At 41.6% G+C, this 25,646-nt stretch overlaps 3 protein-coding genes across 5 annotated transcripts; 2 read left to right on the top strand and 1 right to left on the bottom strand.

Moving 5' to 3' along the window:
- The first annotated feature begins 1,366 nt into the window (after positions 1–1,366).
- LOC117451491 (GTPase IMAP family member 7-like) lies at positions 1,367–9,038 on the top strand. 2 transcript variants are annotated; one of them, XM_034089817.2, is made up of 3 exons: positions 1,367–1,410; positions 3,481–3,659; positions 6,912–9,038. In XM_034089817.2, the coding sequence occupies exons 2-3, from the start codon at positions 3,593–3,595 to the stop codon at positions 7,910–7,912; spliced, it is 1,068 nt and encodes a 355-aa protein (XP_033945708.1). In that variant the 5' UTR covers positions 1,367–1,410; positions 3,481–3,592; the 3' UTR covers positions 7,913–9,038. The 2 variants fall into 2 exon arrangements, with proteins under 2 accessions (XP_033945708.1, XP_033945707.1); XM_034089816.2 differs by lacking the exon at positions 1,367–1,410 and adding an exon at positions 1,415–1,467.
- Positions 9,039–11,295: 2,257 nt separating this feature from the next.
- LOC117451120 (uncharacterized) lies at positions 11,296–20,518 on the top strand. 2 transcript variants are annotated; one of them, XM_034089239.2, is made up of 9 exons: positions 11,296–11,916; positions 13,420–13,709; positions 14,169–14,347; positions 14,541–14,603; positions 14,691–14,779; positions 14,987–15,101; positions 16,294–16,650; positions 19,225–19,324; positions 19,460–20,518. In XM_034089239.2, the coding sequence occupies exons 1-9, from the start codon at positions 11,356–11,358 to the stop codon at positions 19,617–19,619; spliced, it is 1,914 nt and encodes a 637-aa protein (XP_033945130.1). In that variant the 5' UTR covers positions 11,296–11,355; the 3' UTR covers positions 19,620–20,518. The 2 variants fall into 2 exon arrangements, with proteins under 2 accessions (XP_033945130.1, XP_033945129.1); XM_034089238.2 differs by having other exon boundaries at positions 14,166–14,347.
- A 44-nt stretch (positions 20,519–20,562) lies between these two features.
- ccdc97 (coiled-coil domain containing 97) lies at positions 20,563–25,507 on the bottom strand. The gene is made up of 7 exons (XM_034089240.1): positions 25,037–25,507; positions 24,686–24,862; positions 23,930–24,089; positions 23,290–23,378; positions 23,008–23,197; positions 22,199–22,322; positions 20,563–20,872 (listed from the first exon to the last, which is right to left on the bottom strand). The coding sequence occupies exons 1-7, from the start codon at positions 25,220–25,222 to the stop codon at positions 20,734–20,736; spliced, it is 1,065 nt and encodes a 354-aa protein (XP_033945131.1). The 5' UTR covers positions 25,223–25,507; the 3' UTR covers positions 20,563–20,733.
- Positions 25,508–25,646: the final 139 nt, after the last annotated feature.

The raw sequence follows: 25,646 nt of genomic DNA, 5'->3' as shown, positions 1-25,646 counted from the left end.
ACAAGTGAAGATTGGGGGACGATTGGACCGTGTCCATTGCACTTATAGCGACATCCTGTTTTATGGCGAGGGATACGCATTCCCACTAAATGACACAATAACAAAACAACGACGTTCGTTGACATTGCAGAAAAGCCCCCCAATGCAGCCCATTTTGCAGCTCTCACTCAATGCTGGCCCTTTATCAAAAATAGTTTCCCCACTTGAACACAAAAACATGGGGAAGATGTCAAGGTTATAAAATACCTAAATGAACCTTTAAGCATAAGTGACATGGGTGCATTGTTACATGTCTTACAGTATAATAAAATACATTCTCCTTCAACCTTTGGTTAATGTGATTTCGTCTCAGTGGATTAAAGTACAATACATAGTAATTGTTATCTCTTGAGAAGAGGCGAAACTTTTGTCAACATTTGCTCTTGGCACAGAAATGCACAAATGACTGCCAATGTTTTTTCAAGTTAGGTTCAAAGTTTTATCCTTACTGTCAACACTCCCATGTGTACATGGAGTCCAGTTTTGGTCTGCGAAACAATTATGTATTTCAATACTGGCCAAGAAGATTCCCCATCCGAATGTTATTCACTCTGAAAGTAAGAGAAGGAGAGAACATCTACACCATGTGTTGAACCCAGTGAGGATCTCCTATTGGATCAATTTTGGGTAGTTAAAGTGTTCACACTAAGCAGTTTGATCAGATTAAACTGAAATGGTTTCCCTGTTGTTTATTAGCATGGTTTAGTAGCGTACATGTTGTTCAAAGCATGTGACTTTCAATTGAATAACACAAAAGAACGGTTTAATGTTTACCATGAATGCAACGTACTTAAAAAGTATGCTTTTATATTGCGTTTTAATGTTGGCAATTCTTTTTTAGGGGAGCATTTGTCAGACCTTTGGACCTGAACATATGGAAAACTTTAATTGTTGTGCCAGTATCCGGCCTTTATTACATTTCCTTCGCATCATCACATTAATTTTTGCTCTGCAGTGGCAGGACAGGCAACTGGAGAGTGGACCGATCGAAATAAAATAAACTTTAATAAGAACTATATTTTCAGAATCAGTCTCTTTATATTCAGAAAGTGTAAAACAGCCTTGACATCAGGCCTGGTGCTGAGCAAGAGGATCAGGGTGAGTATTCAATGGATGAACTTTATTCAAAAATAATTCAGGCTGATTAATGAAGTTTGTTTGTCTTCCTGAAACCAAAGCTTCTTCATTTAAAGCAAACTAAGTAAAATACCTTTCTGGTCACTTATTTTAGCAACACGTTTGAATTATTCAGGGTTTTTATGATTATGTTGTGCAATGTGACTGTTAATGTTTTGGTGAGTGGTGACCTCTGTTGGTTTCTTTAAAGCATGAATATGTCTCTGCTGGGTGGAAGAGCTGAACATCATCGAGGTGAGTCAGTCACTTGTTAGTTTCTCTTTCAATTCTTTTGTTTTGTGAACAGCAGCGGTAAGACACTCTCTCGTTATTCTGGGGATTCTTAGACAAATGTAAAGCTGGTTATTTCTTCTGGTTTTTTCTCGTACTGCATTTTGGTAAAACAAATGTAACTGGACATAACTGTTGTGTGTTTGCTGTAACTCAGTTATAGTAGCCGTGCCTGTGTGCATGTGACGTTAACTCCCTCTCTAACTTTCCATAACATTCGGGTGGAGAATATTGATTTGTCTCGCAGATTTCGGTTTTTTTAGATGCTTTACTTCAACTTGATATCGGACTGGGTCGCTTAAAGTCAGTTAATGCGGTTGAACTTTGAACGCATTACCTCGCGCCAGGAAAAGCGGAAATAGACGGGAATACGTATAGGACCATTTTATCAGATTTGGGGTTGTCAACAATGGCCCGTAGTCTCCGTTTGGTGTAAAAGTTGTAATCTTTCTTGCAGAAAGGACCGTATTTTAGCGGTCAGAATTAGCCGTAAAACTTCCACGTTTAGGGGATTTATTTGTTTTAGATATCAAAAAGAAAATGTAATAGGCCAACAGGAGAAACCTGTCTCATATGGGCGGCCCTACGTCAGGCCCGGTGCTCATTTGAAAAGTAAAGAAAAAATGAAAAGTCAAAAAAATGAAAAGTCAAAAAAATGAAAAGTCAAAAATATTACATATATAATAATAATAATAGTAGTAATAAGAAGAAGAAGAAGAAGAAGAAGAAGAATATAGTTGAAATAAAATAAATTGTAATTGTGGTTAAATAGCATTGTCTGCTGCATTTATTTGGTCAATTTAAACGGTAAGTAACGTTATCATGTCAGGTGCGCGTGACCTGTGCCGCTGCGCGTTTTTCATCTGCAAGGTGCTTACACAGCAGTCGGTGATGGACATCAGAAAATGGTTAAAACAACCAGCCCTTATCGCCAGCAGTAACACTGCAGGTAACAACAGTTCAGATCATGGGGACATTACGTTACCCGCGGCCACTGTCGTGGACACTAACGTCCTCCCGCCCGACTCGCCGGCTTTGCCCGCCTCGCCCACGGAGGCGGAGCAGCCGTCTTTGTTGCCCCAAACACCGCCACCCCTCAGCGGCCCGCAAGTGCCAGAGGACCTCGGCAAAACAGAGTCTGCCCAGGTATATTTAAAAAAGTACCCAACTCGCCTGTACAGTGGGGTAAGGCGCTCATTGTGCAGCTCATGGTTTCAAAACAGAGATTGGCTGTAAAAAAGATGCCATCTTCTGCATGTAGACATTTCGGTTCAAGTACGTCAGATGCCTTCACCACAACTGGCTACAACAACTGGCGTCATGCTGTTGTACGTGATAACGGACTGGGAAGGCATGAATCAAGCAAAGAGCACAGATCCATAGATCTCTTCATTTTGCTCTCAAAGTGCACTAGATTGATGCTTTTAACTTCAATATTAAAAAAAAAAAAAAAAAAAAAATCTTCTCCGAGGGGGCATGCCCCCGGACCCCCCTAGAGGAGGTGAGGACCCCCCCTAGAGGGTGTTAGGTCCACTCCCCGCTTATAAAAATAGCACTTTACCACTGCACCCTCTCTAATCTCAGATGCACCCTAAGTCATTTTGTTCTGGAACCGGGCCTGCCCTACGTAATGACCTGTATAGAAACAATAGCAATATGTATTTCACACTGCTGGTACCGAGGAACTCTATATTATTTATACTCTAAATTATACAACTCCAAAATACAACTTTAAAATACCAAACACATATAGGATAAGTTGAACGGATGTATAATATGGCAAGGGCCACATGAGAATAAATAAAATAGGATGTTACCAAAAGTAATTTACATTTTTTTTTACTTTTGGTCACATTTTTCTCACGTGAGATTTAGGAGCCAAACGTAAGGGTATGTGTGAGTTTTGTGTAATTATGCGTAGGCATTTCCTTACTAGGTAAATACTGGCAGGGTAAGCCCGTAAAACATGTACTGTATCCTGCCTTTATTACATTTCCTATTCATAATGTCACTTTCATTCTCCTTCCTTGGCAGTCAGGAGTCAGGACCGGGAGAGTGAAATCTACATCACATTGAACTTCCCTCCTAAAACCCATCTTGGCATCCGGAGGGTGAACACTGTAAACACTGACAGAACAAAGAATCGATGGAAGAGATTAATGTAAACAACCTCGACATCATGCCTTGTGCTGAGCAGGAGGATCAGGGGAATCGTAAGTATGAAAATGAACTCTTATATATTTCAGTTGGTCTCTCTATTTTCAGATGTCCATAGACAAAAGCCACATTATTTAAAAATAAACTGAACTTCATTTACAAGGATTTAGGCTGACTTTTTAACTGTTTGTGTGTGTTATGTCTTAAACTGAAGCCTCTAAGAAAATCACCTCATGTCCTCTTTTTATTTCAATAATTTTCATTTTTTATTTAACCAGATAAAAGCATTGAGATAAAATCTCATTTTCAATGCTGACCTGGCCAAGAAGGCAGCAACGTTACACATAACACATAACACAAACATATAAAATACTGAGAATATAACTAAGAAAACAAAAGACGAAAAGCAGTCACTACATTGTGCACATTAGGACAGTAAGAAAGGTACACTACTTATTACTGCAAGAGCAGCTGGTGGTAAGCTGGTAGTCCTGACCGTCAACCCCCAGCCTGGACCGACCCAGCCTCTTTGCTGCTTCACTAACATCTCGCAGCATGAAGTTGAGGCCATCATCAAAAAGATGAAACCCTCCACCTGTGCCCTGGACCCCTTTCCCACAGCTTTGGTTAAATCGAACATTGGTGCCATAAGTCCGCTGATCACTTCAGTGATAAACCAGTCCATCCAGTCTGGTCATGTTCCACCACCATTAAAAGCTGCTGTCATCAAACCACTCCTCAAAAAACCCACTTTAGACCCTGAAGTCCTAGCCAATTACAGACCCATCTCCAACCTGCCATTCCTATCCAAGGTACTGGAGAAAGTAGTTGCCATTCAGATCCAGGAACATCTAACACTGAATAAACTCTTTGAAAAATTCCAGTCTGGTTTCCGCCAGGGCCACAGTACAGAAACTGCCTTAGTCAGGGTGACCAATGACCTGCTGATGACAGCTGACACCGGATCTCCATCTCTCCTCATCCTCCTGGATCTAACTGCAGCATTTGATACCGTCGACCATGACATCCTACTCCACCGTCTTCACACTACAATTGGACTCTCTGACTCTGCCTTAAACTGGTTCACCTCCTATCTCACCGGGAGGACTGAGCACGTCACCTTGGGAGCGGCTAAATCAAGAACTCACTCTGTGACTTGCGGTGTCCCCCAAGGATCAGTCCTTGGCCCCACCCTTTTCACCATATACATATCCCCCCTTGGTCGTGTCATCAGCCGGCATGGAATATCTTTCCATTGCTATGCTGATGACACACAACTCTACATCAGAGCAAACCCAACCCCCTCTGCACCTCTGCCATCATCCACAATAACCACATGCCTGGAGGAGATAAAGGTGTGGATGAAGCACAACTTCCTCCAGCTAAACAGCTCCAAGACTGAAGCCATTCTTATTGGCACTCCACATCAGGTCCGTTCATCTGCCATCACCAGCATCACCTTCTCCGGTCAGAACATTCCACTCTCAACAACGGTTACCAATCTGGGAGTTAAAATGGATCCTCACCTGACCTTTGAGGCCCACATCAAGCAAATATGCAAGACCTCTTTCTACCACCTGAGAAATATTGCGAAACTCCGCCCCACACTCAGTCTGCCAGATGCTGAAAAGCTTGTCCACGCCTTTGTCTCCTCCAGGCTGGACTACTGTAACGCACTTCTCATTGGGATTCCTAGCAAGAACATCCAGAAGCTGCAATACATCCAAAACACAGCTGCTAGGATCCTGATGAGAGTGCGGAAGTACGAACACATCACACCCATCCTCAAATCACTGCACTGGCTCCCGGTCTCACTCAGGATTGACTACAAAATCACCCTCTTCACTCATCAGTGCATATATGGAAATGCTCCCTCCTACATCAAGGAATTGCTCACCCCACAAACCTCCACGAGGAACCTACGTTCAGTAAAGGCAAACCTCCTCATCCCACCAAGGACAAAACTGAAGACCATGGGAGACCGAGCCTTCTGCTCCGCTGCTCCGAGATTGTGGAATGCCCTCCCAAGCCAGCTGAGGACACCACAGACTGTGGAGGCTTTCAAAAAAGGCCTAAAAACGCATCTTTTTAGAATAGCCTTTAACTAGATTTTTAAATCCCCCACATTATGCCATGCGGGCATGAATGTCACAGCTTTTATTATGTTGTTTTAATTGTTTTTTTATTGTTGTTTTGTTTCACCCTTTTTAATTTTTAATTTTGTAGCACTTTGAGTTTTGTTTACGCAAATGAAAAGTGCGCTTATAAATCAAATATATTATTATTATTATTATTAAGAACCTCAGACAACTTCAATTTAAAACTGGCTATAGGGACAAGTGCCGTCAGTTTGAGGCGTGATTGAAGGTCATTCCAAGACCAAGGACCATCATAAAAAAGACTCCTTTTCCCAGCCTCAGTCTGCACGGCAGGAACCTGGACCCGTATCCAGGCACTGGACCCGTATCCAGGCACTGGATCTGAGGTTGTAGGAGTCACAAACTGGAGCAAATCTGGCACAAATATACAGTGGAAGCTTTCCTAAGATGGCTTTATACATTAATAAAAACCAATGCTGCATCCTACGCACACTAAGTGAGGACCATCCAGTTAGGCTATACAGTTTGCAATGATGAGTCCTATAGGGTAGATTTGATATATCGCAGTGCAGCATGGTAGAGTGGAGTAGAGTATAACATTTCATTTGGTGAATACTCAAAAAGTAAATAAAATACCTATGTATTTTTTGGTTAAAATGTCTAGTGTTCACCTCTTGCACGCCTGTTATGGTGAATACACAGTGGCAGTACATTACTCAAATAACGAACTATACTTGTAGCACCATTTAGCAACATTACAATTTCTACTCTCGCTATGGACCTCTGGAATTGTAGCCTTTGCAGCCCATTTATATGCACAAAAAACGGATATAACACACTACAGGAAAGGGAAACCCACAAAAAGCAGAATAGGGCCCCTTTAAGGGTGATATGGTCCTCAAGATGTTGGAAAAAATCCCCTATTTCTGCTAAATAAACCATTTCAAACATGTTGGTGATAACACTTGAATGCGTTTACTTAAGTTAAGTCTTGAATGCCAAACTTTTTCTTGTACTGAAGTATTTTCATAGTGTGGTACTTTTACTGCAGTAAAGGAAGTAAATACGTCTTACACCACCGCTTATGGACCACCATTATAACCACTATTTAAACACTTGAATAAAGCTAGCTGGGCTTCAACAAAAATGCTCAAAACTAAGCAGATTGTGCCCGTCTTGTAAAATCTTTCCCATTTGTTGAATTCACAGATGTGCCGCCCCTGAGGATCATGCTTCTTGGGAAGAGCGGGGTCGGCAAGAGCTCGAGTGGGAACACCCTCATCGGAAAACGGGTGTTTCTATCAGACATGAGGCTGAAGAGAGTCACTCGATACTGTGAGGCGGGTAGCGGGACAGTCAAGGATGTTCCCGTCTCTGTGAAAGGGGAAACAAAGGATGTGCCTGTCACTGTGATTGACACTCCCGGACTTTTTGAGACAAACCGCAACAAGGAGACACTCGTGCGGGATATTCTGAAGTGTGTCAAACTCCAGGAACCAGGACCTCACGTCTTTGTGTTGGTTGTCCCGGTAGGAAGGATGACTCAGGAAGACGAAGACACCAACTCCCTGCTGGAGGAAATGTTTGGCCCAAAGATTTGGGACTACACCGTCGTGCTGTTCACCCATGGGGATCGTCTGGAAGGTAAAACGATAAACGGCGTCATCACCGAGAGTGACGACAAACTCCGCAACTTCCTACGAAAGTGCAGCGGTGGCTTTCACGTCTTCGACAACAAGAACCCGCAGGACCAGGACCAAGTGACCAGCTTCCTGGAAAAGATCCAGACCTTAGTGGCCCTGAATGGAGGGGGACATTACAAAACAGATCTGTATCCAAAGCAGGAGAGGAAGATAAGAGAAATACAGGAGAGCATCCTGGCAGAGAGAGCTGAGGAGATACGCACCAAAGAGAAACAGCTGAAAGAGCATTTGAGGGAGGAAGACCTGGAAAAAGGCTTGATCGAGATGTGGAGAAAAGAAGAGGCCAGAGCAAGAGAGTGTGCAGAGAAATACATCCACATGAATTCCTACTTTTGGACTTTCATTCTCTTCCTGGTAGTAATAGCACTGGTATGTTTCTGTCTTCAGACACCAGTTGTGTTGACTCTGGTGGTATTTTTTATTTTGATTGTGTTTTTCCTCAAAAAATGGTTTATTCGTCCAGCTATATCAGGAAGAAATCCACAGCTTTTTAAGAAAAAGCAATAGGATTTAGTGTGTTTTGAGATAGTGAAGCTCATCCAGAATGCAGTTGCATGATTGGTCGCTCACTTGACCCAGAAACCGTTCAACAAAAATACACCTGTTTGCTATCCTGACTTCAAAATGCTGGAACGATTTCCCATCGGCATCAGGACAGCAGGAAGTCTACACATCTTCTGTTGCAAACTATTTCCACTTTACCTACGCTTAATCAAGGATTAAGTAAAAAAAAAAAAAGGAGTGCAGAGAATCATATACACGTGACTTCCTACATGTACATTAGATAAAAAATAAATAAACCAGTATTCAGAATTTGAAACGGCATATTCAGATTTTGGCCATGTGTATCATTTTCTGATGTGTGAGAGATGACCATATTTATCAAGTTTTAGTTGGTGATGTATTTAGTGAATTTGGAATATGCATCTTAATAAGGGATTTTTACCGCTTTTGCAACACATCGCCACGGCAACTTTTTCAGAAGGTGGTTGATCAAAGAGGGACTTGCGTTCAACTGATCGATACAAGGGCCCCACCACTCATTCAGTTCATTGGAATTTAATATTAATCCTAACTATTGCAAGAGCCGAGTATAATGACAAAAACTATATATGTTGTGTTTGTTTAAATATTCATTATCAGTGGGCTAATTAGTTATTAAGTCTCTAATGGATGTTCAACTATTGCTCCTGATTTTTCTTTCAGTTTTTTCAACATGTTTGGTTTTCCCACTTCCCTGTGCTATCACATATAATCTTAAAGAGAGCTAGCTAATCATATATTATGTTTAAGGTGGTATTTTGTGTCAAAAATAACTTCTTGGTGTTAAATCTGGGTGTTTTGTGATTATAATGCAATGTGCAATGTGACTGTAAATATGATGGGATGGCGACCTCTGGTGGTTTCTTTAATACATTAACATGACACCGGACCAGTCAGTTTGAGTCAGTTACTTAGTTGTTTCGGTTTACTTTCCTCTGTTTTGGCACAGCAGTGGTAAGACACTCTTTTCTGATTTCATTTTGTCAATGCTTATTCTGGTGATTTTCTTTTTTTAAACAAATGTTCTGATTTCACGTAATACATTTTTGTAAAAAAATGTACATGGACAAAATAAACAGACATACTTTCAGACTGCTGTGCATGCTGAGAAGCTCAATATCTTTGAGAATGTACATTATTGCAAGACTGTCCTAGCAGCGTATATATATATATATATATGTATATATATATATGTATATATATATATATGTATATATATACATATATATATAGCTATCTTTAATATATATTCAACAATATACTGTATCCTTCCTGCAGCATATAACACATTTTATCATTTCGTACTGAGCAACCATTATCTCACATAAACACAGGGCCGCCCCTCCCTACAGGCCAATCACGCAGGCTGCATGGGGCCCCGCCTTGCGCAGGGGGCCTCGCCCAGAGGTCCTCAGCTGCTGTGCTCAGTTCTCCGCGCACCCCCCGGCCGGGCCCCGCGAGAGTGAGAGGTGACAAAGTCTGTAACCCGACACCGTTGCAATGAATCGACATCTGACCAATCACGACTTTGATACGGCCACTATGCAGGTGAAGAGATGTCGTGAAAAGACAGTTTCAGTCCGGCGCAAGCAAGAGGGAAAAAAAACAAAACATGAAGAAACTAGAGCATCACTCGAAGGTGGGTTATTGTATGAGTCAAATGTACAACTTGCGAATGTTGTATAAGTCAAATTGCCAATTGCCATATTAAAACATCTGCTGCAATTCACGACATGAAGAAGGCAGTCTCTGCATAGCATATAGGCTAATGGAGATGCAGTTATTTCCAGCATTCTTTATTCATTCAAGTATGTGATGCCTTTTATCTGCTAATGTACAGGAGGAAGAGAGATAAACTGTCTGTCTAGTTGGCTTACATAACAGTTCAAGTTTACAGCCTAAACAACATGGGGCATTTCCCCCCCTTTTATTCATTTCTATGTCAATTTGCACATTTCATGGTGATGCTCAGCCTCTCCCCTTAACTCCTAACAGTCATCATCATGTCAACCACAACACAGAGAAATATTGAGAGAAATGTGTGTGTCGTTGTTGATACATTGCTGACAGAGGGAACTAGAATACAGATTTAAGAAATATCAGTTTTGTCATAAGCATGTTTTGTCTTGACTATATTACAATATTATAATAAAATAACATAGTATTTATATTATTGAATTGATTAAGATCATTATTATTAGTAGAAGTAGTTTATTTGCATTAATTATATTTTAATCTTTTTGAGGCTAGTATTTGGCAGGAAATTAAGACGTATTCACCTGTAAACTGAACGACATTCATGCACATTTACCATTTACCTCACTGTATAAAAAAGTAACTGTGTTGATAATAATAATAAACAGGAATTATATTTGCAAACTAGCCTACTTTGTTTCCAACATTTTTTTTTTCACTCCTGTTGGTTGGGGGAGGGCCTCATCTCACAATGTCGCTTGGGGCCCCAAGTTGGCCAGGGGCGGCCCTGCATAAACATATTTACATCACATAATATATGATATACTTTAGGTGTCTATATTAACAAATACACTGATAAACATAAACTCATAAAACGCCACCAGTAACCAATAGGCATATCATGTATTTATTTTTGCTATGTTTGTAAATGTCTTGTTCTTATATGTTGTATTAGTGAGGGACTACGGATGGAAACTCAAAGCTAAAATCTGGCATATTTACACGCATTATTTGTTTAAAGCAGGGGTTGGCAACCCCTGCTTATTCCTAGTGTTGCCGGTTATACCACTAGGAATAAGTGTGCTCAAATGACTAAACCAGTCAGTATCTGGTGTGATGGGTAGGGTTAGGGTAATGTTGTGAATCGAGTGGCCTGTGTTCGTCGTCCATTACATACGCCTGCCCATACCATAACCCCACCACCACAATGGGCCACTCGATTCACAACATTACCCTACCCCTACCCCTCATACCAGATACTGATTTTAAACATAGCCTACACATCTTACATTTTAAAACCAATTACTTTATACGATGAAAATCGCAAGGTCAGTATAATGTCACATTCGTTGGCATGTGTGTATTTTACCTTACACACATGATATATTAGGTTTACAATTGTGAATGTTGTCCTTTCTTATACACTTTTTCAGGTAGTTTGGATATTACTAGAATATGTTTACATGTCGTAATGTAAATAATGTAGGCTACTGTATCCAGGCAAAACTAAAATAATACTGTAGTGTTAAAAACAGTGTTGTTAAGTAACTAAGTGCATTTACTCAAGTGCTGTATTTACGTACAAGTTTGAGGTACCGCTCGAAACCGCTGGAGACGCTGTAGTATAAGTGGCGCTGTACTTCCGCCACAAAATACACCAAAAGCAGCGAATAAGACCCCCGAGCATCAGGCATAAACAAACAAGGTAGAAGATGGCAGATATTCGTGCAATAAGGGGGGCATTTTTGTGGACTGACGACGAGGTAGAACTTCTGCTTCGGGTCACACTAGAGTACAAAACGACCAAAGTACAGGAGAATGTTGACTGGGAGTCCTGCAAGTGTAAATATATCGATATTTCTCGCACATTTCACGAGCAGTATCCGAGGACCCAAACAGACAAGGATTTCCCTCACGACGCGAACGCCATTACAAGGGTCCAACTTACCGCCAAGCTTAAGCAAATTCGCACCAAGTACAGGCAGTTGGTGAACACTGGGAGTCGGAGTCACCAAGGACGTGTTATGCTCTTGTTTTTCGAGCTGTGTGAAGAGGTCTGGGGTGGCTCGCCTTTTACGTGCCCCATTAGCTCCCCTGCTACGCGCACCATTGGCTCCCTGAGCTCCGGCATCGAGACGGGGGACCTGGAAGAGTCGTCTTCCGGACAAAGTTCATCCCCGAGTTTGGAGCGTTCCAAAGATTTGCCACAGCCGAGCCAATCCAGCGAAAGTCTGCCAGCTGCGGTTGTAAAGCATCACAGGGATCTGCTCCAGGTACTGTTCATGATTTCAAGCTTAACGGACTTGCTACATACTATGATACAGTACCTTCCACAGAAAAACTGAAAATGTTTAAGCTTTGTAAAAGTAGAAGGTATTGAGAACTGTTGTATTTGTAAAAGTTGAATGTGCTATTTCACAACATGCCTTTGGTCTTACGTTATCTGGTGGCTACGGTGGCCCTGAAGTGCAAGACACCACAGCATTTCAAAAGACACCACAGCATTTCACAAAACACAACAGCATTTCACAAGACACCACAGCATTTCACAAAACACCATAGCATTTCACATTGGACGGAAAGGGTATTCCTTAGGGAGAACACTTCTTGTTTGTGATTGGACAGAGCCAGCCATAGAAGCACTGCTGTGATTGGTTGTTTTTGCTGCCAGTCAAGAAATGACGCTGCGTGATTGGCCCAACATATCAGCCGTCAGCTGTTAGCACACACTCAGAGCTCACAGCTCCTCATATCTGTTCAGAAACTGGACAAAAGTTAAACATATACAAAACACAGACTGTCTATGTCATTTCGAATACAGTCGCTGCTTTATTTACGTCTGCATGACGTTGTTGTGAGCGTGGACGGAGCAGCTACAGGTTAGTTTAGCCGGATCGATCCGATTCCGATAGGATTTACATGGAGATACGGCCCGCCCCCTCTCCAGAGTCTTGTTTGAATGACAGGAGTAAACGCAGAATTAATGCTTTATTCATTCATGGTTTTTATGGGGCTTATCTCCATGTAAATACTATGGTAGACCACCCAATATTCGCATCGCTCTAATCGCTCGAGTTTCGAGTTACCGCGGCTGTCAGCTGTGTTTGCTCCTGTCATTCAAACAAGAGGCGCTGGAGCGGGGGCGGGGCGTACCTCCATGTAAATCCTATGGGAGATACCAACTACAACAACATGAACATATTTGACCGTGATTTAATTGTAATACACGTTTCAAAATAATGCCGAAGCAACTACATACTGATAACGGTTAGTAAAAACCACGAATTAATGCTTTGACAAGTCTGCAGATAAGACGGCAGGCGAAAAGCTTTTAAAATGCGTGTTTTCTGAATGGAATCGGACCCATCAGGCTAAACTAACCTGTTGCTGCTCCGTCCACACTCTCAACAACGTCATACAGACATAAATAAAGCAGCGACTGTATTCGCCATGACATAGACATTCTGTGGTTTGTACATGTTTAACTTGTGTCCAGTTTCTGAACAGATATGAGGAGCTCTGAGTGTGTGCTAACGGCTGATGTGTTGGGACATATTTCGCTGTCGGGTGTTGACCAATCACGAAGCGTCATTTCACAAACAAGAAGTGTTCTCCCTAAAGTAATACCCTTTCCGTCCAATGTGAAATGCTGTTGTGTTTTCTGAAATGCTGTGGTGTCTTGTGAAATGCTGTGGTGTCTTGCACTTCAGGGCCACCGTAGGTGGTTATGGTCCTATTGTGTAATAATAAAAAAAAAATGCTCTGGTTTATTCAAGCCAAAGCTGAACAGCCACAGAAGTGACCGGCTGAAGAGAACACTTCCAGCTGACCTTGCAGTGCAGGAAGACATCCAAATAAAAAGGAGGATGTTGGGGACAATGGAGCAAACATCCAGCCGCAACGCAGACAACATGCAGCAGATAAATGCCAACTTTGCCAGCATTACAAGCACTATTCAGGAAAGCTTTTCCGTGATGAGGGAATTAATGCATAGTAGCGGCGGTGGATATGGACAACCCCAGGAGCGCTCACCACCATTCATGCAGTCATTACTCAATAACAAGACGTGAGTACTTCTCCCACCTCTGGTTAAAAATGACTGTAGAACATTATTATTTTAACACCCTATTTCGTTATAAAAAAATATATATAAAAAACGTTATATCCTTGTTAAACACCTGAACTTTTGAAACAATATTAATCTGGCTACAATTTAGAAATGATGTATCTATATCATATTCAATCACTTGCATATAGACTCTTATTGCACTGTTCCACTTTTTTACTATTTTTCTTTTTGTATTCACTTGCATTATTTTTTCTGTTTTATTGTGTTGCTCTGTTGAAGGAGCCTGTGACCTAAGGTGTTCATCGTCATAACTACGCTGTGGCTATGCACACATGACCAATAAAAGCCTTGAACCCTTTCTTTACTTAAATAACTTTGATCCAATTGAAAACACTTTCACCACAATACACAACATTGTGAATGCCGTCTAACATGTTGTTTGTTTCAAAACAGAAGAATGGAGCCGCAAGAAGTGGAACATGTGAACCGAAGAAGTAGCTCCAGGATTCTGAACCAAAAGCGGTTAAAATATGAAGTAGATGATGGGGACAAAGAGACAAATGAAGAGGAGGAGGAAGATCAGGAAGACGATGAGCAGCCAAACACATCCGAACACACCAAGAGAACACAACCAAGTAGAAATAATACATTTAGCATCCATTTATCTTTTATTTTGACAAAACCAGCTGTTTTGCAATGTGCGAGACATTCTCTAAGAACATTGTCGATGACATTAAAATACACTCAATATTTTTGCAGCTAATAAATATTCTGAAAGTTGTTAGTCATTGTTTGTTTGACAATTATGTCCATTTGTGCACAATTCAGGACTCGTGACTGTGACCTGTGGAAACAAAACGGGAATCCTCTTCGTAGAGAAGCTGGAGAGGGGTAAGCACACTTGTTTTTCTATTTCCTTATTCGTGATTCCTAAAGCCTTTTTTGTTTTTTGACATGTGTTGCTTTATGTGTGTTTAGGTGAGAAGTGTATCAAGAGTGAGGGCCGCTGGTTTGACCCCACAGGATATGAGATCTTTGGGGGAAAGCCTCTGCAGTTTTGGATTGATGTAAGATATTTGTCCTTTTATACACGTTTTATTCAAGAAACCAGAACAAACCCTTAATTGGCAGCATTCTCACTATGATCACTGAGAGGTTACTTTCCCAACGATACATCTAAAAGGAGAGCGACTGGAACGGCAACTCAAATCAGAATACAATGTGATATGCAACATAACCGTGATGATAATGCTGCATTTCCTTTATTCTCCCAGAAATGTAAGATCCCGCCCCCAGATCTCACATCGGAGAGCATGTCTAAAGTTTTGGCAATGAAAACGGAGGAGGAAGAAAGAGCGGTTCCTGATGTTGCTGATAACAACAGTAAAGGTGACCGAAACATGTTTCACAGATTTTATAAGAAATTAAGGAATCTGGAAAGATTACCGTTAGGCCGGTCACGATAATACATTTGGTTGGACGATACATTTTCCCGGAAATGATTGCGATAAACGATGATATTGTCGGCACCGTTGTAAGACCATTTTAGACCACTGACATGATGATAATATATAATGATAAGTCAAGTACATCCTATCAAACAGAACTTTGTATTGAACATTCAACATTGCAAATGAAATGTGAAATAATATTAAAATATATAAATTATATATAATAAATACATTTAATAACAAATTAATTAAAATCAAACGCAACCAAAACAATCAATTAAATAGACTCAGAAAACAGAGCTCTCTCTCTGTAGGGCAGGTGGGGGCTCTCCATCTCGAGCTGCCGTGTTTGCTCCCAGCTGGGAACATGGAATGGGTAGGTTGTGTTTCAGGTGCAGTTTAAGGTTGGTCGTATTGCTAGCTTTTGTTGCTACCTTTTTTAAACAAATGCGACACACCGCCCGGCCCATTCAAGTCCGTAGGTTCGCCTCGTTGATTTGGCTTGAATCCAAAATATTCCCACACCGGAGATGTGGAATTAGGTTTTGCAACCACTTCCATTTAACTTCAAATTCCCCTCGGGTAAGTCACACGTTGTCTCCTGCTTGTCTCTATATTATTAATTTGGCTGCTGCACGCTGAGTGTCCTGACCTGGCTGTGTGTGAGCCCCGACCCCTCACAGCGCGCCGGGCTGGCAGCCACAGCTCTCCTGGCTACAATGCTGGTCACATCCTTATGTAAACAAACACGCATGTAAACGGCAATTTATCGAGCTCAGAAAAGTTATCGAGTCCATTTTTATTTATCGTACGATAAGTCAATTTATTGATTATCGCGACAGGCCTAGTGACCGCGAAATGTTCTTTTTTTTCTGTTCTCAAGTCATAAACACAGGAGAGAAAACTATTTGGATCAGACGTGTGAAATGAATCACTATAGTATTTTTTCTCATTTGCCTCTCAGGGCTTCCGTAGTTTTGCTGAAAGCCATTTTAATCTATAGATGTGTGTCAGTATGGACTATGTTTTATTATGGGCGACATCCAAAGTCAAGAAAGATAATTCCACAGCTTTATCTAACTTTAATATTCAAGTGTCTAATCTTTAACCTTCATTTAATTTGTGAGCAGACAGTTGGTGTAAGCCATTGCACGAGGGTGCACAAAATGAAGAGAGGGGAGCTCACAGAGTCTCGCCAATAGATGATCCCATTGATATCTCAACAACCGTCCAACCGTCAGCGGAGCGGTTTACACAAAGTAATGAAATAAAAGAAGATGGACAGAGAGAACTTCAAACCGAAACATCGCTATCTGCTCCAGCTACCTCAACACCAACAATCAAACCTGAAGTCCTGGAGAAAGCTGAAGACACTGAAACAGCCAGCGTTCAGACTGCCATCTTTAGTGGCTCCCCTCCGCTGTTACTCACACACATAACTGGAACCACCAGAGACGCTGCCTCAAACACAGCATACATTCAGGAAGGTAAGGAAGAGATTATTCGGATATTCGTTTTTTATTTATTGAAATCTCCAATATCAACGTAAGAGCTTGTGCCTCTTCGGGGGGTGCTAACACTTAACCATAAACGCTATCGTTTACTTTCTCCGTCTTTATATGAAGATATGACTTTTTCTCCATTAATCTCCGTCACGTTGTTTCCATAGCAACAACAACTTCCTATCAACTGCGCTAACTCCTTCAAAATAAAAGTATGTCCATTACATTAGAAAGCCAAGCCAAATTACACTTAAGACAAATACAACTGCAACGAAAGTAACAAACACAATGCAATATCATTTTCAATTTCAAAGAACACATTACATTGTATTTAGCTGACGCTTTTATCCAAAGCGACTTACAATAAGTGCGTTCGACCAACAAAATACAAACTTGAAGAAAACAGAATCATATAAGTACATCAGGTTTCATAGAGCAAAAACATTTCAAGTGCTACTCAACTGGCTTTAGATAAGCCAGCCCTTTATTAGTATATAAGTGCTCTGTTAGCAGTTCTTTGTTAGTAATTCTATCGCTCGAGGTGGAATCGAAAGAGATGAGTTTTCAGTCTGCGCCGGAAGGTGTGTAAGCTATCTGCTGTCCTGATGTCAATGGGGAGCTCATTCCACCATTTTGGAGCCAGGATAGCAAACCCACGTGTTTTTGCTGATGGGAACTTGGGTCCCCCTCGCAGCGATGGTGCAGCGAGTCGGTTGGCTGATGCGGAGTGCACGTGCTGGGGTGTACGGTTTAACCATGTCCTGGATGTAGGAAGGGCCAGATCCATTCGCAGCATGGCACGCAAGTACCATTGTCTTGAAGTGGATTCTAGCAGTTACCGGAAGCCAGTGGAGGGAGCGGAGGAGCGGCGTGTTGTGGAAACATTTAGGAAGGTTGAAGACCAGACGAGGCGCTGCATTCTGGATGAGCTGCAGAGGTCGGATGGCACATGCAGGTAGACCAGCCAGGAGGGAGTTGCAGTAGTCTAGGCGTGAGGTGACGAGAGCCTGGACCAGAACCTGCGTCGCTTTCTGGGTCAGCTGGGGACGTATCCTCCTGATGTTGTAGAGCGTGTATCTGCAGCAGCGGGTTGTAGCAGCGATGTTTGCAGTGAAGGACAGGTTGTTATCTAGGATCACACCCAGATTCCTTGCAGTCTGAGTCGGGGAAACAACAGAGGGGCCGATGTTGATAGTTAGGTCAAGAGTGGGACAATCTTTTCCCGGAAGGAAAAGCAGTTCAGTTTTGTCAAGGTTGAGCTTGAGATGATGAGCGGACATCCACTGAGAGATGTCAGCTAGACAAGCAGAGATGCGTGCGACGACCTGGGTCTCTGAGCGGGGGAAGGACAGAATTAATTGGGTGTCGTCAGCGTAGCAGTGTGTTATGTGTTTGTGCCCTGATCAGGCGCTCCTAGTGTGATGTGTCATGTCTAGCTGTAGTTTCCTGTTATGGTTTTGTAGTCCTTATCGTTTCTCCTCCAGGTGTACCCATTTGTAATTAACCCAGGTGTGTCTTGTCTCGTCATTACCTCATGTATAAGGATTCTGCTTTCCCCTTTGTCTGGGGCTGATCCTGTCTGTGCAGTACGTGTTCTTGTCTGTCATTACTTTATATTTCCTTTGTCCAACCATGGTGGTAATTATTAATTAAATTCTTCTTTTGACTACTTCGGCTACCGTCTCCTTTATTATGTTGCCTTGACTCGACATTGAGCCTGCTAACAGTCAATGGTTACGTAATACAGTGGTATGAAAAACCATGCGGGCTAATGACAGATCCGAGCAAGTTTGTGTACAAGGAGAAGAGGAGGGGACCAAGAACAGAGCCCTGAGGGACCCCTGTAGTTAATTGACAAGGGTTGGACTCGGACCCTCTCCAAGTAACCCTGTAGGTGCGGTCTTTGAGGTATGAGATGAGGAGGGAAAGTGCAGAGCCTGAAACTCCAAGTTCTTGGAGATGGTTCACCGTGTCGAATGCAGCGGACAGGTCCAAAAGGATGATGACAGAGGAGAGGGAGGCTGCTTTAGCAGGGTGCAGTTCCTCAGTGACAGCAAGAAGGGCAGTTTCTGTGGAGTGACCTGCCTTGAAACCAGACTGGTGCGGATCCAGAAGGTTTTTCTGATGGAAATAACAGGAGAGTTGTCTAAAGACAGCGCGTTCAAGTGTTTTAGAAAGGAACGGGAGGAGAGAGACAGGCCTGTAGTTTATAACATCTGACGGGTTGAGAGTGGGTTTCTTTAGGAGAGGGTTTACTCTTGCACAAATTGGGTTGCATTAACAAATAACTATAAAACAACAATACTGTAGAATAACAAAATGAATGCCGTGAATAAACTGAAATACACGTGTCGAAGCGGTTCGCTGCTGATTACTACGCACCCCCCACGCGCGGAACGAATATTCCCTGCTGATTACTACCAAATATCCAGAGCCCGAAAAATGGTATTCGGGACAGCCCTACTAGACACAGCGTGCAAGTTATTTAGAAACCATTAGAAAAGTCTTTTTAAATGTTTGTGCAAGACCACGTGGAATAATATTCTACTTCCTGTGTAGGTCCTCAGAGGGAGCTGGATGACGGTTGTCATGACGAAACAGAGGTAACGACATCTGGTCATGATACTGCACAATTACAAGGGATGGAGACAGAAACAAGGTAAGGTGCAACACGCAAATAGCACAAAGAAGCTTCATTTGCATTTAAGCAAGACATACGATTTAATTTTTCATTTGTACATTTTTGATTGTTTTCAGTTATTTATTTCTATGTTTGTTTATGTTTCTTCCACAGGGTTCCCCAAGCCTCAAAGAGCACTCCAGTCTCCACTTCCTGTAATCTGGATACAATGGACCTTGAGCAGCTGAAGAGAGAGAAAATCAGAATGAAACTAAAGATCATGAAGCTGCAAGAGGAGTACTACACTCTGAAAATAAGGGAAATTAAAAAGTGAAATAGTTTTACTGTGGCATAAAAACATGGTGAGCCTAAATGTTATCGACGACAGGTTGGACAAAAGGACAATGCGATCACAGAGGGTGTAAACCTGTATCACCAAAAAGGACACAAGTTGTTGGACACTGATGGCAAAAGACAAGCAAGTGTTGTTCCTAAGTAATCCTGCATGTGAGATCATGTGACCATGTGCTGCATTTTATGACAAAAGGCTTTTTTTAATAATTTTTTTAAAGTGTAGGAAATATTTCTTCTTGAATTCTCAAAGCGAGACATCATTTTGTTGGTGAGAGAAAATTATTGAACTGTACCAGACAAAGACTTTATCTAAAATGTGCATCAGAAGTTGACGAGGTGCCCGCCGGGTTTGTTTCCTGTGGCATCAAATGCCTTCCTTCAGGTTATATAAAGCTAATCACTTTTTTTAAACCTCAAACCATTTACCTTTCCTTAACTTTGACTCTTAATCCTAAGGTTAAAACATGTGTTTACTGCGACTGTAGTAGAGCATCACAGTTTGACCACAAGACAATAAAAACGTGCCAGAAGTTAAGGTTAACATAAAAACAAAAGTCAACAAATAACCTTACGCACATCTCAAGGAGACACAAAGGCCAATTTAAATAAATGTGGGTCTTCAGTTGTTTCTTAGAAGCTGCTCCAGCGACCGCAGACTGAATGTTTTTAGTAAGAGAGTTCCATAGTGTTGAATCCTCTACTATTCTCTGTGTGCATTGATGTAGAGGAACCATCCAGATGTAGCAATATCAAAATATTTTGGGATAACTTGTAATTGTACTTTTCTGATTGTACACATATTAGTAAAACTTTCTTTGAGCTTTAAGAGAGGAAATGTACAGCCCATTATTGACATTTAATAAAAATGTAACCTGTTAATGTGTGTGATACTATCCGTGAATAGAAAACAGCGATCTGGTGACTAAAAGGCACAGAGTCTTTATTTCAGGGTATCACATTTACTCTCAAAAACAATATTTATCACCGGCCATGTTTGCATTCATGTGTAAGATTAACAAATGGAAGGCATGGCATTATTTTGTACATGTTGTATTTACAGATCGATCAAAGCAATGAGTGTTACTATAAAGACACTATTCTGTCATGTTCTCATCCTCCTCGTCATTTTCCATCTCCTCTTCTTCATCATCATCTTCATCATCAAAGTATTTATCCTCCTCATCTCTGCTGACGATGTCCAAGTTGTCGTAGTCCGGGTTCTCGTCCACCTCGCTGAAATGGAAACAAACACTTAAACTACACGCTTTCAAAGTAACAAGAGTTTGGTAAATTTTTCTGGACATTATCATACATGTACTTTATTGTTTCTTTGCTAATATACATTTCCTATAGTTTGAATATTTAACAATCAACCACAGTAGAATATTTACAAAATCCTTAAGGCATCTGTGTGAAATGTCAGCGCCACCAATAACATGTATTTAAATACTCGAGACCAGCAGTGTAGATGAGGGCCCTACCCCTACACACTACCCCGCCGTTCACGCGGAGGGTCCGCCACATTAAGTGCTGTTCCAAACCAACGAGTGTGGAGGGGAGTGGGCTATCAAGCCCTCAAACAGCGAGTCTACTTGAGACCGGTCTCTCCCTGACTGGAGTCACGCTGTGTGTGTCCGTCAGGAAACACGCTGTGTACAAGTAGTTCCAGCAAACATCCACTGATAAACTGCGATGTTAGCAACCCATGATAACCTCATATTTTTTTAACTTAGGTTCATACCTGTGTTTAGTCTAGAAAAAGGTAAATGTGTGCATTTTATTATAAAGTTGTGTATATTTACAGACCGTTGCAAAAACTAAGAAGCTTATAAAAATGAGGTTTAAAACTAAAAGAGATTTACAAAAACACAATTACAGATGTTTGGAGTTTTATTTTAGTTATTAATTTAAATGTTTTGTCTAACAGATGCTGATTTGAAACCGTTACAGTTACGGCATTTCCTGTTTCTGCCGGAGAGAGGGGAGTTTGTCCCAAAGCTTGCCGCTGTATTTACTCCCTCCATCTGACAGGAGGAGCCTCGTTGAGCTGCGAGTGGTCCACGGAGTTCACTCCGTCACGGAGGGGGAGTGTGTAGGGCGTGGTTTGGGATTGGGCCTTAGTCTTACAAATAATCAACAATCTAAATAACCCTTCAGTGCATATATTTAATATTAATAGAAAAACAGACAAAACAATGTTTACATTTATTATTAATAATTGGAAATGGTGTGGTTTGTATGTATGCCTGTCCAGATCCACACCGTATCACCTAGTAACGTAATTTCTAAACCCTTAACCACTTTGTTTCCACTTTAGAGTCAACACTGATCAGACACATGGCCTCTCTTAAATCTATTTGAGGTCATCTATTCATAGTGTCAGATATTATGAAATATAATAATAATAATAATCCCTTACATTTATTATAGCGCTTTTTCAATGACTCAAATATGGAATAAAGCCTCTTTTTCAGTCCTTACTATGACGCCCAATTCCCTGTGGTGTAACACAGATGGCGCCCTAACATAGCATAGATGTGAGCTGTCGCTATGGCTGACCTGTAGTTGATATCCTTGTCTTTGCCATCCAGGAAGCGCTGGTGCATCTGACCGATGAACTCCTCTCTGAGCAGAGCCTTCTCCTCGGCCGTGGGCTCCCAGTCCTTCTGCTGGGCGGCGATCACTTCCGTAGGCACGGGAAGAGAGACAGACTTAGTGAGTCAAAGTGGGATCGGGGGAAGAAGACGACAGAAACAGGGTTCTTTTCTTTTCACTTCAATCCACAGAAACCACTTTAAATGCTCTTTTAGTCTTTTTTATTTACCTACCTTTATATTGTTTTATTCATTGTATAGGTCTTAATCTTTTTATTTGTATTTCTGTAGTGCCTATATGTTCACTTTGTTTTATATTGTTGAATCGATTCAGTTGTCTGGCGTGTGGCGCAGTGGACTAGAGCGTTGGTGTTGAGATCAGGGGTCGCAGGTTCAAACCCCACTGCAGTCAGCATGTCGTTGTGTCCCTGGGACACGTCACCCCAAATGGCTCCTGTGGGGATTTCCCACAGTATTGAGTACGTAAGTCGCTTTGGATAAAAGCGTCTAACATGTGATGTAATGTAATGTCTTATCTGTCAGAGAGAAACCTTTATTTATTTAATTTATTTTTATTATCATGCATTTGACCTCCTCGTGTCTATTAACCTGATGAAATGTTATATGTTGCTGCATGTACCTTTCAAAGTTCTGAACAAATAATCTGAGGGGTTTGTTTTTAACTTGTGATGTGTCATTTTGAGCTGCATGTGTTGTATGAAAAGTGCTATATAAATAAAGCTTTATTATTATTATAACACCAGCCTCTCTCACCATCTTCCTCCTCCTCATCCTCCTCCCTCGCTCCGTCCTCTCTCTCCTGCTCCCTCTGCAGGCGGTCCTGGATCAGACGCTCCTGGTAGGAGTTGAGGAGGAGTTGTGTGAGCCCCCCTTTGTTCCCTGCTGGAGCCCCCGGGCCCCCCTGTGCATCGTCCAGCATGGACTCCTGGGAGCGCGCCAGCACCTGGAACACAAGTCGTTTGGAAAAGATGTTTAAAAAAAAAAAGGTAATTATGAAATAGAACTTCCCAGCACCGTCCTGCACCAGGCTCTCACCTCCTCATCAGTCAGGTACTGGCCGATGTATTGTTCATACAGCAGCGGCTCCCTTATCCGCATCTGTTCGTCACTGAAATACTCTCCGCCTGGAAGAGGGAGGACAGAAGAGGACAGCATCTTAATTTAACGCACAGGTAATGTACTTCAGCAGGTATATGGTAGCTACAAGACTGATAGAAATGTTCGGGGTGGCAGCGGATATCTCAGCAGAAGATGTCTTTAAACCTCACTAACTGGCGATTTCTTTGTCTGTCAAAGTACTTCATATATGCTGTATATACAAGGAATCTATTTTTTCCCTGGAATATTGCAGTTTAATTGGATACTATTAAAACATTGACATTTAAATCAAATTGTATTTGTTTTACCAAAAACTACAACAAGTGACAGAATCTTCTCACACTCAACAATCTTTGAAAAAGCCATTGACAAATTACAAATCCAGAAAGTTATAGAATAAAAACCAAAACATGGATTGCAGCATAACCCACTTTATACATGTTTCCCAGAAGAAAACAGGCGAAGCATATGTCAATCAATAAGTCCCTTTTCTAGCCTGTCTTATGGATTCTTGTACTTGCGAGAACTTGAATGAATGAACAAATCGTCTCTTCCATTTGACTAAAGAAGGGCCTACCCTCCTGCAGGGCCCTGAGAGCCGCGTAGCGCTGGTTCCGAACCCTCGTCCTGTTGGTGAACGCTGCAGCTCGTCTCTCTATCACTTTGCCGTAGTGAAGAACCCGTGGGTCTGAGCTGACGTGGGCAAACACTGACAGGTCCTGGGGCTTGAGGCACACCTAGAAATGGGTGAAGAGTAGATAGATGTTTAACCTTAGAGCTAATAGCTCCTTTCAGCTGCTGTGTCTATCACAACTGGACCTTCTGTAGACACACACACACACCCCCCGCCGCCGCCTGTAATATTACAGATCAACAACACAGATACAATTCTCTTTTATTGACATTTTATTTATAAAATGAAATCGATTTTTGTTTGTTTTTGAGTGTTTCAGGGTATTCTCTGAATACCTTGAAGGCCCTGACGGTTCACCACTGATATACACACCAATGCGTTTGTATATAGAAACATAATGGAGCAGAATGGCGCCGGTGATGATGGCTGCCGTGTCTTTTGCTCCGCTCCAACTCTGCCTTTTTTTTTGCTTTATTTCAGTGTTTGTTTACTTTTCGTTGTGTGCTTTTCATATTCTGTTCTTGTACATATCAAATTCTATTTACATGTATATAGACTTTTTGCACTACTTTTTATTTTGTATTTTTATTATATATGTTGCATTGTTGGAGGAGCTCAGGTCAGAAGAATTCCATTGCCATTTCTACACTGTAGCTAGTTTGTGCATATAACAATAAAACCTTTACTTTGAACACTTACATGGTACCTCTCCAGGAACACCAGCGGTCTGCTCCTGTACTGATGCAGGAGCTCGTCTCTGCGTTGATCCAGGGTCAGCTCAGCATCTCCTTTCTGCTGGCTCTTCACTGAGCTGCCACTCCTGGCTATGGCCTCCACCATGTCATTCACACAGGTGGACTCTGCCTGGCTCACGGGCTGTGGGACAAGCAGAAAAATAAATAAGATTATAAGTAGTGAGTATACAAAACAGGTCATGCTGCTGATGTTGGGGGTGCTTGGGACTTAAGACTGCCATTGCCATATCTACACAGTAGCCACTTTGCACATGACAATAAAGATTTTTGAATATTTGAACCTTGGATATCTCACCTCTGTGTCTTGTTGTTGTTGTTGTTGTTGTTGTTGTTGTTGTTGTGGCTGACGTGTGTCTGCGGGGCGGTGAAAGCCACATATCTGGGAAAATGTGATCCCATTTTCTTCTGGTAATTCAGGCTCGTCTTTGCTCTCACACAAATCAGGTTGTGTTTTAACTGGAGGGTCTATTTCACCCCACATGGTTAACTGTTAGCTTAGCTTTTTAACGTGTTTACAGAGGAAGCTAAGTGAATTAGCATTACAAGCTAACGTTTATATCCGTTATTGGCCGTTATACGGTACTGAAAAGGTTATCGTGGGAACCGAAGGTGCTGATAAATCTTCTCAATTGTGTGTGAACATTCACTCGTGAAAAAAAACTATTAATTACAGATGAATTCCAGACATTTGTTTCAGTTGTTTAGGTTGCTTAGCATTAGCAATGTTTTGCCGCCATGTTGTCCGTCAAAATGATTGGTCCCCTAGACAGAAAGAATGGTTCCGCCCGGACGAGGCTGTGCTGTTGAATTTGTCGCCATCTGGTGGTAGCTTTGTCAGAAGAAAGTGGAATATTATTTCAAATAAAAAATTAAATATTTTTTTAAATTCCAAATATTTATTTACA

The sequence above is a fragment of the Pseudochaenichthys georgianus genome, chromosome 8, assembly GCF_902827115.2.
Source record: "Pseudochaenichthys georgianus chromosome 8, fPseGeo1.2, whole genome shotgun sequence".
Taxonomy (NCBI): Eukaryota; Metazoa; Chordata; class Actinopteri; order Perciformes; family Channichthyidae; genus Pseudochaenichthys; species Pseudochaenichthys georgianus.
Note: the sequence above shows the minus strand (reverse complement) of the source record. Positions and strands in the feature narration are given on the sequence as shown.

Bases quoted from the DNA above. Each gene is read 5' to 3' on its own strand.
- LOC117451491 (XM_034089817.2), top strand. From the start codon at position 3,593: ATGGAAGAGATTAATGTAAACAACCTCGACATCATGCCTTGTGCTGAG. The intron at 3,660-6,911 runs GTAAGTATGAAA...TTGAATTCACAG, and splicing joins GCAGGAGGATCAGGGGAATC to ATGTGCCGCCCCTGAGGATC.
- LOC117451120 (XM_034089238.2), top strand. From the start codon at position 11,356: ATGGCAGATATTCGTGCAATAAGGGGGGCATTTTTGTGGACTGACGAC. The intron at 11,917-13,419 runs GTACTGTTCATG...GGTTTATTCAAG, and splicing joins ATCACAGGGATCTGCTCCAG to CCAAAGCTGAACAGCCACAG. The intron at 14,780-14,986 runs GTAAGATATTTG...TTATTCTCCCAG, and splicing joins CTCTGCAGTTTTGGATTGAT to AAATGTAAGATCCCGCCCCC.
- ccdc97 (XM_034089240.1), bottom strand. From the start codon at position 25,222: ATGTGGGGTGAAATAGACCCTCCAGTTAAAACACAACCTGATTTGTGT. The intron at 23,198-23,289 runs GTGAGAGCCTGG...CTTGTGTTCCAG, and splicing joins AGTACCTGACTGATGAGGAG to GTGCTGGCGCGCTCCCAGGA. The intron at 20,873-22,198 runs GTCAGCCATAGC...TTTCCATTTCAG, and splicing joins GACAAGGATATCAACTACAG to CGAGGTGGACGAGAACCCGG.